This window comes from Gorilla gorilla, chromosome 7 (assembly GCF_029281585.2).
Source record: "Gorilla gorilla gorilla isolate KB3781 chromosome 7, NHGRI_mGorGor1-v2.1_pri, whole genome shotgun sequence".
Lineage (NCBI taxonomy): Eukaryota > Metazoa > Chordata > Mammalia > Primates > Hominidae > Gorilla > Gorilla gorilla.
Genome location: NC_073231.2, coordinates 10,966,905 through 10,984,851, shown reverse-complemented (window position 1 = coordinate 10,984,851; position 17,947 = coordinate 10,966,905). Strand labels below are relative to the sequence as shown.

Here is a 17,947-nt window from a genome sequence, read left to right as displayed (position 1 = left end):
GTCTCCATTCCAACATTTTCTTTGGCAAATGTAGAAACATTCTAATTAAAGTGGAGAGGAAAACAAGCATCATTCATCACGGTGAGAATAATGGACAAAGAACATCCTCGGTTTTTTCATTCTTTCACTAAGCCACGCTCTACTTTAAACAGTTGGGGCCTGGCGTCATGCAGTCCCTGACTAACTCCTAGGTAATGGCTTCAAGTAAGCCTGAGTCACTTGAAAAAAAAATTCCAAAGGTATCGATAATTCCTGTCACAAGCTTAACATTCCTTTAAAAATATCCTTCCGGTCCGCGGAGGAAGGCATTCCTTTTAGGTAATCACGTAACAACATCAAGGCTTCTTTTTAAGATACTGAGATTAGGAAGAGGACTTCCTACTCATGACCGTGGAAGCCTGAGTTGAAGGGAACATTCCCACTTCCCAGGCGCGCCTCGGATTTTCACTTTTATCAGGACTTTTAAGAGCCCCGTATTCGCGCTAGGAAGTAGCATCTCAATAGGTTTCACGCTTTTTAAAATACATGCCTTAACGAATCAGAACTAATTAGGGTCTTTTCACCACCCAGCTCAGCGGGGCTGCATGTGCGTGTGTGCACACATGCGTTTTAACGCTGAGCTAAGATGAGAGCAAAAGCTCCTTTCATTTAAGAGCAATGCATTTTGGAAAGTTACATTCTGCAATGCATCGGGCGGGAAGCCGCAGCTCCGGCCTGGCCACACTCGGCAGCCATCCGCTCTCTGAAGTGTTAGGGCGCCTTTCGGGTGGCAGGGGGCTCTTCTTAGTCCCACCACGCAGGAGGGAGCCGCACTGCGCTTCCTCACCCACACAGGCGCACGGCCTTCTCACGCCTGTCGTGAAGCCGCCCGCCGGCTCACACGAGAGGTTTTGCCTCAGCAAATATTGGGGTCGCTTGGGGGAAATGGTGTTTACCTTTCGGAAAACCTTCTTGGGTGTTCGGGAAGAAAGCCTGCTTTACCCCGAGGAGAGCTGTTCTGGTGTGTGCCTCTCCCAGCCCACTCCTTCCTCTGCTGAGCTGGTGGGCCGGGTGGAGCCTGGACAACGACATTCCTCACGACCGCCCCCCACCCCATCCCCTTCTTCTCCCCTCATGTCTGAGGCTCAGAGCTGCACTCTGGCCGGTCGCCGGCTCTGTCTTTGGGTTCAGGGCTTCTGCTTTGCCTCCTACTTTCCAATCCTTCCCCTCCCTGCATGAGTTCTGTTCCTGACTGTGAGATTCTGAAAAGCTTGGCAGGTGCTGCATCCTAAACTTGCTCTACAGACCCTTTTCCCCACCCTGGCTCCCCAAGGCTGGTGTGGGAACCCACGTATTTCCCAGGTACACGGAGTCTCTGGTGCTCACTCTGATTGACCGCCTTTGCCTCCCAGAAGCATCCCCCTTCCTCCTTCCTGCCTCAGAGCTAATTTCTGTGTCCAGGAGCATCCTCACCCTGTTGACGGGGGGCACAAGTATAACTAAATACGTGAAGGCCCGCTGAGCTGATGTTGACTGGAAAAGGACATCATCATCTGGAAATGTGGCTGTTTATTCAGGAGACATGAGTGGCACGTCCTCAGTGCAAGGTTCTAGGTCAAGTGCTGGGGGCAGAAAGACCAACAAGCAGGGTTCTGCCCTTCCCTGTGGAGAGCTCACATTTCTTCTAAAGAGATGGGTAAGTGAAGGGCAGGCCCACCTAGCATGTGCTTATGAGGGAGAGGACCAAGGTGATGTGGGTCACGGAAGGAGGGTAGACCATATTCAGAAAGGAGTGGGTTCAGGAGGGGTGCAGTGAGGTGTGAGGATGAGAAAAGCAGGACTCTGTTGAAGGAAATGTTCCCAGAGACGAAGAAATTAGGAAAGAGAGGGAAACTCCTCTTCATTCCCTCTCCCTTCCTAGCGCTGAGCCCTCCCTCCGTGTTCCCGGTTGTCATGTCCACAGCAGCACCAGCCCCCAGAGAAAACCCAGCAGAACTCTTGGCCGAGCTGGTGAATGTTCTGGGCTGGGAGAGGGCTCCGGGTTCCTGGGGCTGTTTGTTGTCTTTTGTTTTTGCACAGTCTTCAGTATTTCCAAGGGCACTTGGCACAAGTACATAAAATTCATCTTACAAGACATATTTGCCACTTGTAGCCAAAATCTGGAGTCTACCTTTTAGTCCTGTCTTTAAGGAATCTCTTCCTAGAAGTCTAATGTCTTCCTGAAGCCGAATAAATAAGACAATGGTGGGAAACGCTGGGGCTTGCCTGTGTCCTGCTTTCACCATTGGCTCTGGGTCGACAGTGATGGTGGTAAAGACGGCGTCCATGGTGCCTTGTGAGCAGCCAGACCCCACACAGGACTGAGGCTCATCCATTTGCTCCTCTAATTCTCACTGCAGGCTTATAGGCAGGTGATTTTATTACCTTCACTGAGGCTCAGATAAGGTACAAGAAGTGCTGAGATCACACACCAGGCAGAGGGCTGTGTGTCCAGCCTGCTTGGATGCTAAGCCCATCTCCTGCCCACCTTGCCCCATTGCATCCTTCCTACCCTCTAAATGTGGTCTACAGGATGGTTTTAGATTCTCCGCTGATTTAGTTTACATGAAGAAGCAATTGGTTGCTAACTCTGACCGTATCCTCTATACAAGAGTTTTCTCATTCATTCTTACTGTGTGTCCTTCTGTATTTTCTCAGCTGGTTCTTAGCTATTTCATGGTCAATAATGATTATTCTCCGCTGCATGTGTCTTAGCTTTTTAGGAGGCTATCAATTTCAGCAGAAAAGAGATTTATTCTCGCATTGATCTGGCTGGGGTTTTCAGTTCTACCGTTTTTAATGGCATCGTTGCATTGTGGGATCTGTGCTGGTCTCCGGGAATACAAAGCCCAATGCCGTAATACTGTCTCCTGGGCCCCTGTTAGCCCAGGGGTTCCTCTGTGCACCCCTCATCATGCCCTTATACTCACGAGCTCCTGCACCTCCACGCTGGCTCCAGAGTCTGGCTTCCTTACTGCCCAGCCCATTGTGCTGGGTCATCTCCTACGGCTCTGGCGGCCAGGTCCCCTTGGCTGCCATGTGTACAGGCTCATAAGATACCTACGTTAGACACAATGGAGCCAACTATCCTGACAGATGGGGCTACTTCCCTTAGCAGATCAATCCCTTTCATCCCTTTACTGTGTATAACCTGCCATGATGCAGGCAGGGGGCTGTGCCATAGACCCACTCATGCAGCTGCAGCAGAGGCTAAGAAGAACGCCAGAGCTCACTGCACCCCTCCCCTACCTTCCAGGGGAGCAAACGCAAACCCAAAGGGATGAAGTGCCTTGGTCCAAGGCACAGTGCCAGTTCATGGCAGAGCTGAGACTGGAGCCCAATAAAATGATCAACATATCTTTCATGTCCATGGAAGATGTGTCACACGTGGCTTACGGTGTTCAGCATGCTTGGCACGCATAAGAGGGCCACTCCACGGGTGTGCTCTAAATGCTCCTGCAAACTGTGCTGAAGGATACAGAAACATACTTTTTTGTAAAAATAAATAAATGAATAAAAAGAAAGAGACTGTCTCATGCGACCCATATTATTCATTTCTTAAATTCTTCATCTGACTCTCACAGGCTCCTTTTTGGGGATTAATCGTCTTCCCTTTTTGTAAACCGAAAACAGATGGTTGCACCCTAACTTTTCTGATGCTTCGTCATCTGTAAAGGGCCGTTGCCTGCCCAATTGTATCTGACTCTATTACCATCTATTACTGTCTGCATCAACTCTTGCCCCTGATACTCTTCCCTGTGCAGCAGCTGGAATGATGCTCTGAAGACCTTGTTGGACCAGTGCACTCTTCACTCAAACCTGTAGCAGCTGGAACGATGCTCTGAAGAACTTGTTGGACCATGCACTCTTCACTCAAACCTGCAGGGCTCCCGCATCTCTTTTGGAGCAGAAGCCCACCTGCCAGTTCATCCCGACTGTGCTGCTGCCTCCTCTTCCCCACTGGCTCAGCCATCCATCAGGCCTTGTGCATGCAGCTGGCCAGCTCCCTCTCCAGGGAACGCTTTTCCCCTGCATCTACTTGGCCAACTTCCTGATCTCTTTTAACTCATTCACCTTCTCAATGGGACAGTTTGGCGCTGTGGACTCGAGTCTGCACTCCTGACCCATCTCCCATGTTTCTATCCCTTGTTTGCTCCTATAGTACATACCCTATTTGCTTATTCCATTCACTCATTCCTGTGTGTCTCCTCTGCTGGAATGAAGTCTCCATGTGGACAGGGATCCTTGCCTCTCTCACTCCCTGATGTATCCCAAGTATGCAGGCAGTGCCTCGCAGCTGAGTGGGTGCTCAGTGAATGCTTTTGAATCAATCAATCATCTCTGTTTTACTGATAGGGGAGCAAGGTTCCCAAAGACAAAGTGATTTGTGCGAAGTCAGTAAGTTAGTTAGCAACAGACTCAACCTCAAGTTGCCTGTCTTTGACAACTATATAATCTTAAGATTTACAAGAGGTTCTTGGTTAATACATAAGTCAAAAGTAGATTAGAAAAACTTCGATTTTAAAGAATAGTTTAAAACCATTATGGAGCTCCTGAGGAGAAGGAGCTAAAGTAATCTCTCTTCTATCCCTTTAAACTAGGTCCTCTGCAGCCTGATGCTCTGACCCCGAGGGCAGGTCTTTCCACATGCTGTAATTTAGATTCTGACATATGTATGCCTCCCCTTCCCTCTCTGTAGCATCGCAGAAATGAGAGATGGCAAGTGACAGGCCAATCCTCCCTTCCCCTGCAGTCCCCTGCAGTCCCCTGCAGGAGAACACTGAGGTCTTCGTAGCGTCAGTACTTTCTTCTCCAGAAAAAAGGCCAGTTGGCGATGCTCCAAACAATCTGGCCTGATGCGAGCAGGCTCCGTGCCCAGGACGCCCTCAGCAACATGGACACATGAGATCTAAATTCCTTCACTGTTTCAGAATTCACTGGATATGATCAAGGACTGCTATTTCTTGGTAATGCCCTAGGAGCTTCTATGACGGCCCACGAATGAGTGTTTTGGAAAGATTAGCATGCTCCAAGGGAGTGGAAGCCCTCTGTGTCCTACCCTGGGCTGCACTGCAGTGAAAACTCCAGTAAAATTCCACAGCTGTGACTCCCAGGGTACAGAGGTGCCCTGGGTAAACCACTCATTCCACTCTGACCCGGATCATGGCGCTCTGCTGAACATTCCTAACACAAAGAACCCTTTAATAGAAACGCTCTCCAGGACCAGCATAAGGAATGCTCCTGTTTGGGTATGACCTGGGCACACGGGGAGCGGGGGCTCCTGGGAGGCCAGGCTAGGCCCTGCAGCCACACCCCAGCTCAACTCAGCAAACCTCTGCTCAAACACAGCAGCCTTGCCTGGACAGCCAGCTGTCAAAACACCAATGACAACAAAAAAAACATGCACCCAGGAAAACCCAGGAAGGTTATACGAGGTTATAGGAGAGAAGAGACGATAGGGAAGGCACCTGGAGCTCACCACCAGCCTTCTATCCATGCTTCTGTCTACCTGACAGAGTGCCAGCTGGGGTCCTTCTGATGGGAGGGACGGCCACTTTTGCATAAGAAGGAAGCAATGAACAGAGGTCTATTGTTGTGGAATGATCTCAATCTTTGCAAAAGAAAGTATCTTGCAAGGAAGAGGCTGTCTTTTCTTGAGAAGTCCTATGCGACAATTTTATAACATGACCTCAATAAAAATACATTGGTAATGTTCTCTTCAAAGCTCTATTTATAAGGGTGCCTAAGACCGCAACCAGAGCAAAGACAAAATCCAGCCATAAAAACATAGTGTCTGGGTCAAGTGCAGGGGCTCACACCTATAATCCCAACACTTTGGGAGGCCGAAGTGGATGGATCACCTGAGGTCAGGAGTCTGGGACTAGCCTGGGCAACATGATTAAATGCTATCTTTATTAAAAATACAAAATTAGCCAGGCGTGGTGGCGTGTGCCTATATTTCCAGCTACTTGGAAGGCTGAGGCAGGAGAATCACTTGAACCCGGGAGGCAGAGGTTGCAGGGAGCCAAGATCACGCCATTGCACTGCAGCCTTAATCATAAATTATAAGTTGAGTGTGGTGGCTCATGCCTATAATCCCAGCATGTTGGGAGGCCGAGGTGGGCGGATCATCTGAGGTCAGGAGTTTGAGACCAGCCTGACTAACATGGAGAAACCCCATCTCTATTAAAAAGACAAAATTAGCCGGGCATGGTAGCACATGCCTGTAATCCCAGCTACTTGGAAGGCTGAGGCAGGAGAATCACTTGAACCCGGGAGGTGGAGGTTGCAGTGAGCCAAGATTGTGCCATTGCACTGCAGCCTGGGCAACAAGAGCGAAACTCTGTTTAAAAAAAAAAAAAAAAATCACACCCTAAAAAACATAGTGTCCAAACTGCGGCCTTGAAGCAGCAATTTGACTGAGGCAGGAATAAAGCTCTGTGTTTATTTGGGGCGTAGGGGTTAGAGAAAAACAAGAGCCAGCCTGGCACGGTGGCTCACGCCTGTAATCCCAGCACTTTGGGAGGACAAGGCAGGCAAATCACTTGAGCTCAGGAGTTTGAGACTAGCCTGGGCAACATGGCAAGAGCTCGTCTTCACCAAAAATACAAAAAAAAAAAAATTGCCAGGTGTGGTGGCACGTGCTTGTGGTCCCTGCTACCCAGGAGGCTGAGGTTGGAGGATCACTTGCGCCTGGGAGGCAGAGGTTGCAGTGAGCCCACAGATTGCCACTGCACTTCAGCCTGGGTGACAGAGTGAGACCTCTTCTCAATTAAAACAAACAAACAACAACAGCAACAAAAAAGAAAAAAAAAAAGAAAGAAAAACAAGAGCCTAGATGACTTTAGAAATAATCGTTAAATTCAGGACAGCAGTTACTTTTAGAGAGGGAGGAAGAATGGAATTGGAGAGGGAAAGATGTAAAGGGAGCTTTAACTTTATAATATTCTGTGAAATATATAATAGTTACAAGATTTAATTTATGAAAAACACAAAAAATGGAAACAACTATAATAAAATATTAAAATTGGCCAAGGTGGGAGGATTGCTTGAGTCCAGGAGTTTGAGACCTCCCTGAGCAACATGGCAAAACCCTGTCTCTACCAAAAATAATTAGCCGGGTGTGGTGGCACGCACGTGTAGTCCCACTTGAGCCCGAGGATCACTTGAGCCCGAGAGGTTGAGCTGCAGTGAGCCATGATCACCCCAATGCACTCCAGTTTGGGTGACAGAACAAGATCCTGTCTCAAATAATAATAATAATAACCATAATGATAACTAAGATTGAGCAATGCTGAGTGATGGGTACACGGTGTTACACTATATTGTATTGTTCTCTATTTGCTTTCATGAATATAGGTATGAGGAAAAAAGAGATTAGTGATGATATTCTAACAGAGCTTCACAGGGTTTCCCATTCTCAGTTTGCGTTGTCGAATTTTTTCCCTACTTCTGTTCCATAGGTTTCCCCCAGCAATGTATTCTGAAAAATTTTAAACATACAGTAAAGAATTTTACAGTGAACATGATATACCTACTACATATAGATAGACTCACTTTCAACTCCTTTTTTTGTATTTCAACAAATATAGAATATGCCAAGGGTCAAAATGAGGAATTCTAGGGGGTCAGACGAAGTTGTCCCTGGTGGAATTTGAACGCCCTTCTATCCAAATGCAGTGCAGGAGCTGAGTGTCTTGGGGCTACCTTCCCACTTTACCAATAACACTGAAGCAGGAGGAAAGGAAATTATTTGTTTCTGTAAGGGCCACGTGTCCTGGAATACGGTATCTCACCCAACCCACAAAGCACACCAGAAAGAAACCGCAAAGATATTTCTAAAGTGCTCTTAGGATACTCTTGCATTTCAGGACATTCAGGTATTTTAAAACCTAAAGGACATGAGAGAAAGATGCCTATGTTCCACTGACCATTCATTCCACACATGGGGTGATTTCCATGGGAAAATTTCCATGGCTTCATGGGCCAGCAGTGAGAAATCACGTTACCAGGGCTTAACACTCAACATTCGATTGCCTACAAATGCCATATGAGATCAAGACCTTAATAAACACTAGCCCTAGAGTTCAACTAGGATGTAGCCAAAACCACAATAAGTAGAGTGACTATAAAAAGTAGGCATGTAGCCAATGACAGTGATTTTAACTACTCACCGTACTGAGCAAGGTGTCAAAATGTGATAGAAAGACCAAGGCCTTGGCTGGGCATGGTGGCTCACGCCTGTAATCACAGCACGTTGGGAGGCCAAGGCGGGCTGATCACCTGAGGTCGGGAGTTTGAGAACAGCCTGACCAACATGGAGAAACCCGTCTCTACTAAAAATACACAATTAACCGGGTGTGGTGGCACATGCTTGCAATCCCAGCTACTCGGGAGGCTAACGCAGAATTACTTGAGCCCAGGAAGCGGAGGTTGCAGTGAGCCGAGATTGCGCCACTGGACTCCAGCCTGGGCAACAAGAGCAAAATTCCATCTCAGGAAAACAAACAAACAAGAACAAAAACAAACAAACAACAAAAAAAAGATCAGGGACTTGGGGTCCAAAGGCCCGAGTCTGAAGCCAGTCTCGACTGGCCTGTGAGGCAGTCAGGTGACCTCAGGCAGCCTCGATTTTCTCATCTTTGAAGCAGAGATCACCATCATACCTACCCTAGGGTTACTGCAAGAATCAAATGAGTTAGCAGATGGCAATAAACTGCTTTTCCAGGCTTATTTCCCAAAACTTATTATTATTTTTTCCTTTATGTTTTTCTTAAGCTATTGCTTGTGACAATGTCTCAATGCAGATTTGCATCCAGCAAGCCCTATAAGAAAAATTGGTTTTTAGAACTAGATTCCAGATTAGGCCTCTGGTCAACCAGAACCCAGATATCAGCAGATTCTGTCTAGTGGCCGAGGGGCATCTGACATGAGTTTGAGAAACTGCCAACCTCCTCAGCTTCCCACCCAGGGCCTGCTTTGCTTTTTGTTCATGGTGTAGTTTTTGGTTACAATGGCTTATGAGACATTCCAGAAAACATAAACCAAATGTTTCCATTCACTTCATGCATGAGGTGATGATGGGCCAATGCACATTTAGGACAGGGTGTTATTCCCTCCACTCCATCCTCACTGACATCCTGGCTTTATTGCTCATTTTTATTTCTATGTGTAATGATTACATAGTTGGATCTGTATTTTTTTGTTGTTGTTGTTCACTTAACCTTATAACACTCTTCCATGCTCTTGAAAACGCTCTGCAAAAATACTTTTTTCAGCTTGGTGTGATTTACCTAATCATTCTTCCAGCACCAAATGTTCCTCACTCCCCCACTTTTTGCTATTATAAAGAACGTGCTAATGTGCAAAGTTTCAAAATGAAGGTACCATTTGAAATGCAACACAGCAAGATCGTTTCGGGGACAGTGCCATGTCTTTTTAATGCATGTCTTTTAGATACTTTAAAGTAAAACTAGTCTTTTATGAATTGAGACTTCTCTATTGAATTATTTTCATTTCCATAATAAGAGTTCTGCAGAATTATCTGATATATTCTGCTGTATCTTCGCATCTCATCAATTTTATGACAATTCAGGTATACAAGCATTCCCATGACTGTATAATCGTTTGGAAATCAATAGGTCTTTGGCAATTTACACATAATGTATTTGGTTGCAGCACGTGTCATGGAAACACTTGAGATCACTAAGAAAAAGCAGAAAACTTTTGGCTGACCAGCTATTTATAGTTCTCATCTCAGAGCATAGTTAGACATTCTATTGAGACGGAAGATGAAAATGCCTGGCACACAGTAGGCAGTCACTGAAGTTTAGCACCCTTCCCTTCCCCACTGCCTTGTCTTCCTGAAAACAAACTTTGTTGTTCAGGATTTCATCATTTCCAGATGCCGGTGCTCCAAGTGACATGCAGAGCAATGCACGCTGATGTCAGAAAGCCTGGAATTTCTGGTGGGAAATCGGCCGTCGATGAACTCATTGGGTACAAAGATCCTGTTTTCATGTCAATATCCTCAGTAATAAAAGATGAAGGAAGACAGGAAGTATAGCATATAAATATTCTCCACTCACTATCATTGTCCCAATTTTTACTGAAAAGGATTCCCATAAATTGAGGTATCAGTTGTTTTTGAAGAAGGAAAAAATAAAAGAAAACTTAATAAGTGAAAAAGCCATTGATTAAGGTGAGCTCTGTAAAATGCCTTCACTTCTATGTCACTGCATTTCCTGACCATCTATCACCACAGAAAAAAACTGTCTTCCCCGAGCCCACAGGAGGATGTTCCAGAAAAACTCTTGTTGTCAATTCATCATCCAGGTGTTTTAATAATTTTGTACTTTTGTTTTCATACAGTGATTGTTTAAGAAAAATCTACTTGTAAAAGCAAAAGAATCCTTTCAGTGACTGCCTTTCCATTCGCTCTGTGCTGCAATTTCTTCCTTGCCACCTTGATCCTTTGTCCTGGTGGCCTATAAGTAGCAGGGAGACTATAAAGGATGGAAAGCCCCCTTTCGAGTCTTTTCTGTGAGAACTGGGCCTCCAGCCTGCCTGTTGTGGTGCTGGCAGACACTGCAGTGACCTGGCCCAAGGGGAGCTGGCGAGACCTGGGCAGAGAGGAGAGAGGAGCACAAGGCTTGGGTGAGAAGCCATGGGAAGAACCATGGAGAGGCTAATAATATTGTAACATTCAAAACTGAGGTTGACTATTGACTTTGTACCTGGAGGACAGGGGAGAGCAGTGGGGGAAGCCCAGAGATGTGGCCGCCAGAGACACGGTTCAACAGTTCATCATGTTCACATGGACTCAGGCAGTTCAGTGCTGGTTCAACCAGACTTACCCCACTCCAGGAGCCCGGCCGGACACAGCCTCCCTGGAAGATGTCTGATCCTCTCTTGCCATCCTAGCATGTCCCCGGGGAGGTGAAGGGGCTCAGCCTACCCCAAAGACCTTGGCAAATATTCCTTGCAATCATAAAGTACATTTTCTAAGGGACATTCTCCTAAGTACAATTTTCTTTTTGTTGCAGTCCCATTTTACACTTAAAAAAAAAAAACCATTTTAAGTGAATGTATAGTTCTTGCTCTGATAACGGTGACTTGCTTTATCAAGGGATCACTGCTGGGCTGGCCTGGCTCTGGAAAAAGAATGCCCCACTGAAAGCGGCTGCTGCTATTCCCTTTCTGGAGTAGGAGAAGGTGGAGGGGACAGGGGGCACAGTGGTCCCATCTGGCCCCAGTGTCAGCCTGCCTCAAGACTAGCCCTGTGGACACCGCCAGCCACCCCACAACCATAATCAACTCCACACCCTCAGTCTCCCCATATACGCTCACTTGGCAAAGTGGAAACCCTTTCACTTCTACCTTCCCAAGATGGGAAGCTGACTTCAGACAGCGTAAGACAGATGGTTGAGAGATGCGTCAGCTTGAGGGGAGTCTGAGCTCTAAGGACTCTGCATTGGGATCGGCTGTCCCCAGCATGTAAGTGAGAGGACACTTGCTCAGAGAGCTCAGATGCATAAACTGCATGACCAATAGAGCCAGGAGGGGAAGTATCTCCTCCATGTGCTTCTGGGCATTGCTAATTTACCATCCTTTAACTTAGTCCATGTCTGTGCTCTCTGGACAGGGTCTCCACATGGACTTTCTTGCCTTCTTATCTACCCAAGCTGCCTTGCAAGTAATAATGCATTCTTACAAAGAAGCATGAGGCTGCAACCTTATCATCAGGAACTTTTTGAGACCACAATAAGCCATCCAGGTCCCAAGACTGCTATTCTTCTGAAAAATTACCAAGTGATTTATAGCTACATACAAATCCATGCCAAAAATCATAGTCAGATTCACAACAGTGAAAACTGGAAAGAATTCAATGTCCAGCAATCACCAGATGAGAAACAGTGTTCTATATCTTGAGTGTAGGGGTGATCGCATAACTGTATACAATTGCCAAAAGCCATCCAACCACACAATGAAAGTGTTGAATTCTATTGTATGGAAATTATACCCCATAAAGCTGGGGGAACAAGAATCATGAGCTGAAATAAGACAAAACAAAACAGATTCTAAGCCAGGAGTAGATCTTGGGATAGAAATGTCTGAGGACACCCAGCTGGAATTCAACACGGCCAAGTAAGAAGTCGATTCAGAGAGAGGGCTCTGTATTTGCCAGACTTCAGTGAGTCATCTTTCCTTTCAAATTATTATTATTTTTTATAAAAGCAGCATCAGACACCCTTCTGGTCTATATAATTCAGACCACCAGAGACGTGCACGCATACTCAGGCCAAGTCAATACAGATCATCGACAGCAAAAATAAATGGCAATTTCCAACACCGAGAAGTGGAAGCAGAGGTCCCTAGCGCTGAGCCGAATGAAAAGCGCTGGGTGGTAAGCCGAGGAAACTGCGGCCTGCAGGCTGCCTGCAAAGGGGCTCGGCTCCCACAGCCTGCACTCTGTTAGCAGAGGTGTTTCCATCAGACAGGAAGCAGCACAGGGAATTCTAAGTCAGGATGTCTACATTACAGGTGGTTTAAACTAAAGCCAGTGACAGGATTCAGGTGGTAAGTGTCCTAATCTCTCATCCCTTCAACCTGTCCTGAACAGAACTACCAGCTTAATCTCACCAAAACTTGCCCACAGACTTTCAAGGGCTCCCGCGGCCCATAGAAATGAATGGCTTGAAGCTCAGCGTTCAGTCTTCCTTTTTCAGCTTTGTCCCTTGATACTCACTGGAGTGCTCATGGTTTCTCCTGACCGTCTCTCACTGTTTGCCTTTATTTCAGGCTCTCTTTGCAGAATTCCCCCCAGACGTGAAGTTCTAAGCCCTATGACCGGCACAGAGTGGGTAGATGCTCAATAACTGCTGAAAGAAGGGCGGTCTCCTCCACATAAAGACACGCACCGCATGGAGGCTGTACAGAGGCTGCATCAGCAAGCACTTTGACCACAGAGGCTATTCACAGGGAAGCGTGGAGGCTGGAGGATAGAGCGCGGACCCTGGGGTCCAGCCTTAAAGGTGGGGCAGGTAAGAGGGTGTATATTTTGTCTGTGCAAGACTACCTTCCCTGAGTGGTCTGAGAAACTTAGTTGGTCCTATCTGTGTTATTGCCCAGCTGCCCGTTTTAAAGGAAGGATGAGCTGGGCATGGTGGCTCACACCTGTAATCCCAGGACTCCGGGAGGCTGAGGCAGGAGGATCACTTGAGCCCAGAGGTTCAAGACCAGCCTGGGCAACATAGAGAGACTCTGTCTCTACAAAAAAAAATCAGAAAGCATGGGCATGGTGGCACATGCTTGCAGTCCTAGCTACTCAGGAGGCTGAAGTAGAAGGATCACTTGAACCCAGGAGGTCAAGGCTGCAGTGAGCCATGTTCACACCATTGCACTCCAGCCTGGGTGACAGAGTGAGACTCTATCTCAAAAACTCAACAAAGGAAGGATGGCTTCACTTGCTTTCAGAAAAACTTCTGTAGTTACAGCTGTGAGTGAACTTGGGTTAACACAAGGAGGTGCAATAGAAAAATGCACACTGTGACTGTTGGCCAGCTTCCGTGCGATAGAAACCAAGCTGCTGTGTTTAAAACTGCCCTGCAGTCATGGGATGGTGGGTCATGGAGAAGGAAGTACAGGCCAAGTTTCTCAGCCACCAGACTTTATAAAGAGGAGGAAAGACCAGTTACATGTAATTTCTCTCTCTTCCTATGGGCCATATGGAAGGAAGGATATTTAATTGAGTATGGGAATCCAGCCAAAATGACTAAGGTGAAAGTGATGCCTGATGTCACAAATAAATTTCAGTAGAGGGAAAGAAAAATACAGTATTCTCTCCCTTTTGACATTTAGAGAGGTAAACCTTGGGAGGAGGGATGGAGAAGGCTGCCAGAGCAGCCCAATTGCATGTTTTCGAGGCGGCCGACAACGGCTCCAGCTGCAATGGTGCACCCGGGAACAGCCGGCGTTCCCGGGAAGGGGCTCCCAGACAGCTGTGAGGGCACCAGGCCACGCTTCCAGCTGTGGTGGCCACACACAGCTTCTCCCTCCCTGCAGTATTCACCCAAAGTGTCTCATTCAAACAGGAAACTCCTGGGCCAACTGCTGTGGTGGGCACGGATCCTGCTTCACGTGTAATATGCTTGTGGTGTCTTTTATGGCTGTGCACTAGTGATACCCCAGCTCCTCTCCCCGTGGAGTCCCCACTGGGAGAACTTTCTTTGCATTGCTGATAAATCCTTTATTTGCCACGGAAAAGTCCAGAAAACAGAGACCCTGTGTCTTAGTCTGAAAATATTAGAAAAATACAATTTTACTCCCAATACTGCAGCCGAACTGCTAGAGAATAGTTTATACTTAGAAAATACAACTCACTGTGCCCTCGCACTGGGATTGGGATCAGAGGGGATATCTACTGCTTCATGAGCCTTGCTAATCAAAATTGCCAATTCGACTCAACAGGAGGATGCCTATATCTTATTTGGGGTTTGAGACTCTTGAATATTTCTGAGATTATCTCTGTTTTGCTATTTGTTAATCAAATATGGGGTAACTGCGCAACTAGGGGACACAGTTTGACCAAACCTGTTTGGCAAAAGAACTACGTTTGCAAGCAAGGACTTCCCCAAATAGCTAAACCTTGTCAGATGACGACTGCATTTGGAAAAGCAAGGAGGACAGGCCCATTTTATTGTAGAGTCACTGTAAAAAGTCACTACAAACTGCTTTGTATATTGTCAAATTTTGGAAAAGTGTAGCGAACACTGAGAAATACTTCTTAAGATAGATAAGCCTTTTTAACTTTTTTCCTCCCCCAGTTATAATGATCTAAAAGAGTTAGGTCCGGAATGAATCCTGTTCTGGTACCAAGTTTATTACAGATGTGAAGTGTATCAGTATATGCAGCTAAAAGAATTGGGATAAGCAGAGATTAAAATAAAAAAAATTTGTCCAGTAAGAGTTCTTTTCACAATAATCTCCGTCTGCTGTGTCTCCTTTTAAATCAGTTGGTATATGTTTTGGGGGTGACTTCTGTTTGCATTAACTTTCAGCTTTTTATGGTTCACTAAACCCTAGACTGTGATATGAATGTAAACATTTCATGAAGAGGAGGAATTCACATCCCAGACGGGTAGCTGCACCAGATGAACTTAAGGTTTCCTTCCTCCCTGAGCTGCTAAATCTGTAGTGTTATTTTTAAAGTGTGTATTGATTTTGAAATCAATATGTGACTTTTGATTACAAATTCAACATATGAATCTGAGGGTTTCTATTACAGATTAGCAAGTTTCTGGGAAGTGACTATGGCAGGAATGTTGGAAGATGATGAAGGTGATCAAAGAGAGTGCTGTAGATGGCAAATGTTGCCAGAAAACCCATGCGTGCGCCAGACTGGTGGGGGTTTCAAAGCACAATCACATTTGTATGATGAATCTTGAACTACCCACCACAACAAAGTCCACCCACCTGAAAGTAGTAAAAATGCAAAATTTAGAACAGAAGGTAGGTACAAAATGCCAAAGATATGTCTTTAAAAAAAAAAAACAAGAAATGAACACCAATAACCTAGGGAAAAAAAAAAAAAAAAAGACTCCGAGACCATGAGGCTCTATTCAGTTGTCTCTTCTGCATCCAGTTAGCTGAGTCGTCTTTGCCACAGAATAACCTGCCTCGCATAACTTGGAGAACTATTTACAAGACGTGGAGGTGAGCTCATTTCCAATCACCAAGGCCTCATTTGCAATCACCTTGCCCTCACTACTCCAGGCCAGCTCCTCCCTTGGGCACTCAGGGGTCCTTTTCCAAGAACTCTGTCCTTCATTCAGGTGTCCTGTGTTCACCACCCTCGCTTCCTTTTGTCCACTTCGTTTTATTGTATTCTTGATGTCCTACGCACACACACTTGATCTCTTCCCTGTGCTGACATAACATGCACATCCCAGATGGCAAGAATTTTGTCGGTTTTATTCTGCATTACACAGCCAGTGCCTTGCAGTGCATGAAAAGTCTTCAGTAAATATTTGTGTGTGTTTTTGTTTGTGTATTATTTATAACATCTGAGGAGTTTTCCTAGGACACTCTGCCAGCTATTATTTGTGTCAATCCTGCACTTTCTGCACATGTATCTCGTTTGTTTAGAAGAAATAAAAAAAAAATCAAGCATAAAGTAAACCGAAATGTACGCTGCTTCAAAGTATTAAATAAAGCTGAGAAAAAAAAATCACTCTGAAAAAAAAACAAAATTCTCAGGCCTCTAATATTCAGCGAGGCACAGTGCTGGTTAGGATAGAGATTGCCAAGATGAAAAGCAGCATTTTTACCCCAGGAGTTTTGGTTGACTACAGAACAGGACCACATGTAACTCGATTTCAGTGTGATGAATACCTCAACGCCGACTATGTGCAGAGTAAGTACGTGCAGAACTTCAGAAGACAGTGAGGATTCCCCAGTCATCGTGGCCCAGAGAAGACTTCATGGAAAAGAAAAGTAGGACCTTAAAGGATGGGAAAGGCTTTGAAAAGCTGAGACACTTGTGGGGCTGATAGACTTTATGAAGAAAGGCTAGCAGGAGCAAAAGCCACAGAGCTCAGAGGCACCACACTGTCTTAGAAATGTAGAGTTTCCAAGGGAAACAGTAGAGAAATAAAAGGCTGGAAAGAGCCATACTGTGAAAAGGCTTGAATGACAAAGGATTCCAGAGAGTGGTTTCCTTGGACGGGGAAGGCAGGGTGATGGGATATGTGGAACTCGGAGGTGGAGGTGGGCACCAGGGCTCTCATGATGACAGGTAAGTGGTGAGTTCACAGTGTTTATCTTACTATTATATACAAACAAACAAAAAATAGCATTTAAAAATAAAATAAAGGAGCAAGGATCAATGAAGAGAATGTGTACTGAATCAAGGACTCTAATTAATCCGATTCTGTGTGTCTGAGGTTAAATAAGCAAATACACAGATAGATGCACTTTGGATTCAGACTTGGGTTTGAACTCTAGCTCTGCAAAATCACTAAACTTTGCTAAGCTCCAGTTTCCTCAACTGCAAAATAAGGCTACTTATGTTGAAGAGTTACTATGAGGATTGAAAGAGATAATTAAAGTGGCTGATGCCCAACCATAATAACAGTTAACATTTATTGAGCACTTTGTATATGCAAGGCTTTATTCTAAATGCTTTACAGGCACAGTAAGTTGCAGCTGCAATGTCCATCTCTAGTGTGCTGACGTTAGATGTGAAGGCAGCTTGAGACCCCTGTTCCCACTCAGACGTCCTTTACAACACAGGCTTCCCATCCCACAGCCAAGCACTGCAGGTTACCTAATGTTGACCAGTGGCTATGGTCTGAATGTTTGCGCCTCCCTCAAATTCATGTTGAAGCCTAATCCCCAATGCAAGACTACTGGGAGGTGGTGACTTTAGAAAGTGAGCAAGTCATGAGAGTGAAAATCCTCACAAATGGGATTAGTGTCCTTATAAAAGGGACCCCAGAGAGCTCCCTCACCCCTTCTGCCATGTGAGGACGCAGAGAAGGCGCCATCTATGAACCAGGAAACAGGCCCTCACCAGACATGGAATCTGCCTGGATATTGGACTTCTCAGCCTCCAGAACTGTGAGAAATAAATTTCTATTGTTTATAAGACACCCAGTTTATGATATGTTGTTACAGCAGCCTGAACACATTACGATAGCACTTGAGAAAAGTTTCAATATAATTTAAACTTTCTCTAAGACTATGGAAATGAGGTACTAAAGATTTAGCCACACACAGTCTGGGTGTTTTCTTCATGTAACTTCCTAACTTTGTTTTGTAAGAATACTAGTATTGTAAAAATGTCAGAAGATAATGTTCTGTTTTACATGAGATCCTGATGTTTAAATTACAGGCTAATAATTTTTAAAAAGGAATAACAGAATGATTG

General features: G+C 45.5%; 1 protein-coding gene across 5 annotated transcripts in view; it reads right to left on the bottom strand.

The window, feature by feature from the left end:
• Positions 1–17,947, bottom strand: part of MCPH1 (microcephalin 1) — a 239,172-nt gene that overhangs the window by 43,922 nt on the left and 177,303 nt on the right. The window contains exon 13 of one of the 5 annotated variants that reach the window (XM_063709020.1): positions 9,433–10,640. The exons of the other annotated variants lie outside the window; for them this stretch is intronic. Coding sequence (XP_063565090.1) covers positions 10,524–10,640 — 117 coding nt within the window. The 3' untranslated portion in view covers positions 9,433–10,523. Of the gene's footprint in view, positions 1–9,432; positions 10,641–17,947 lie in introns of those variants that run through there. 5 annotated transcript variants of the gene reach the window in all.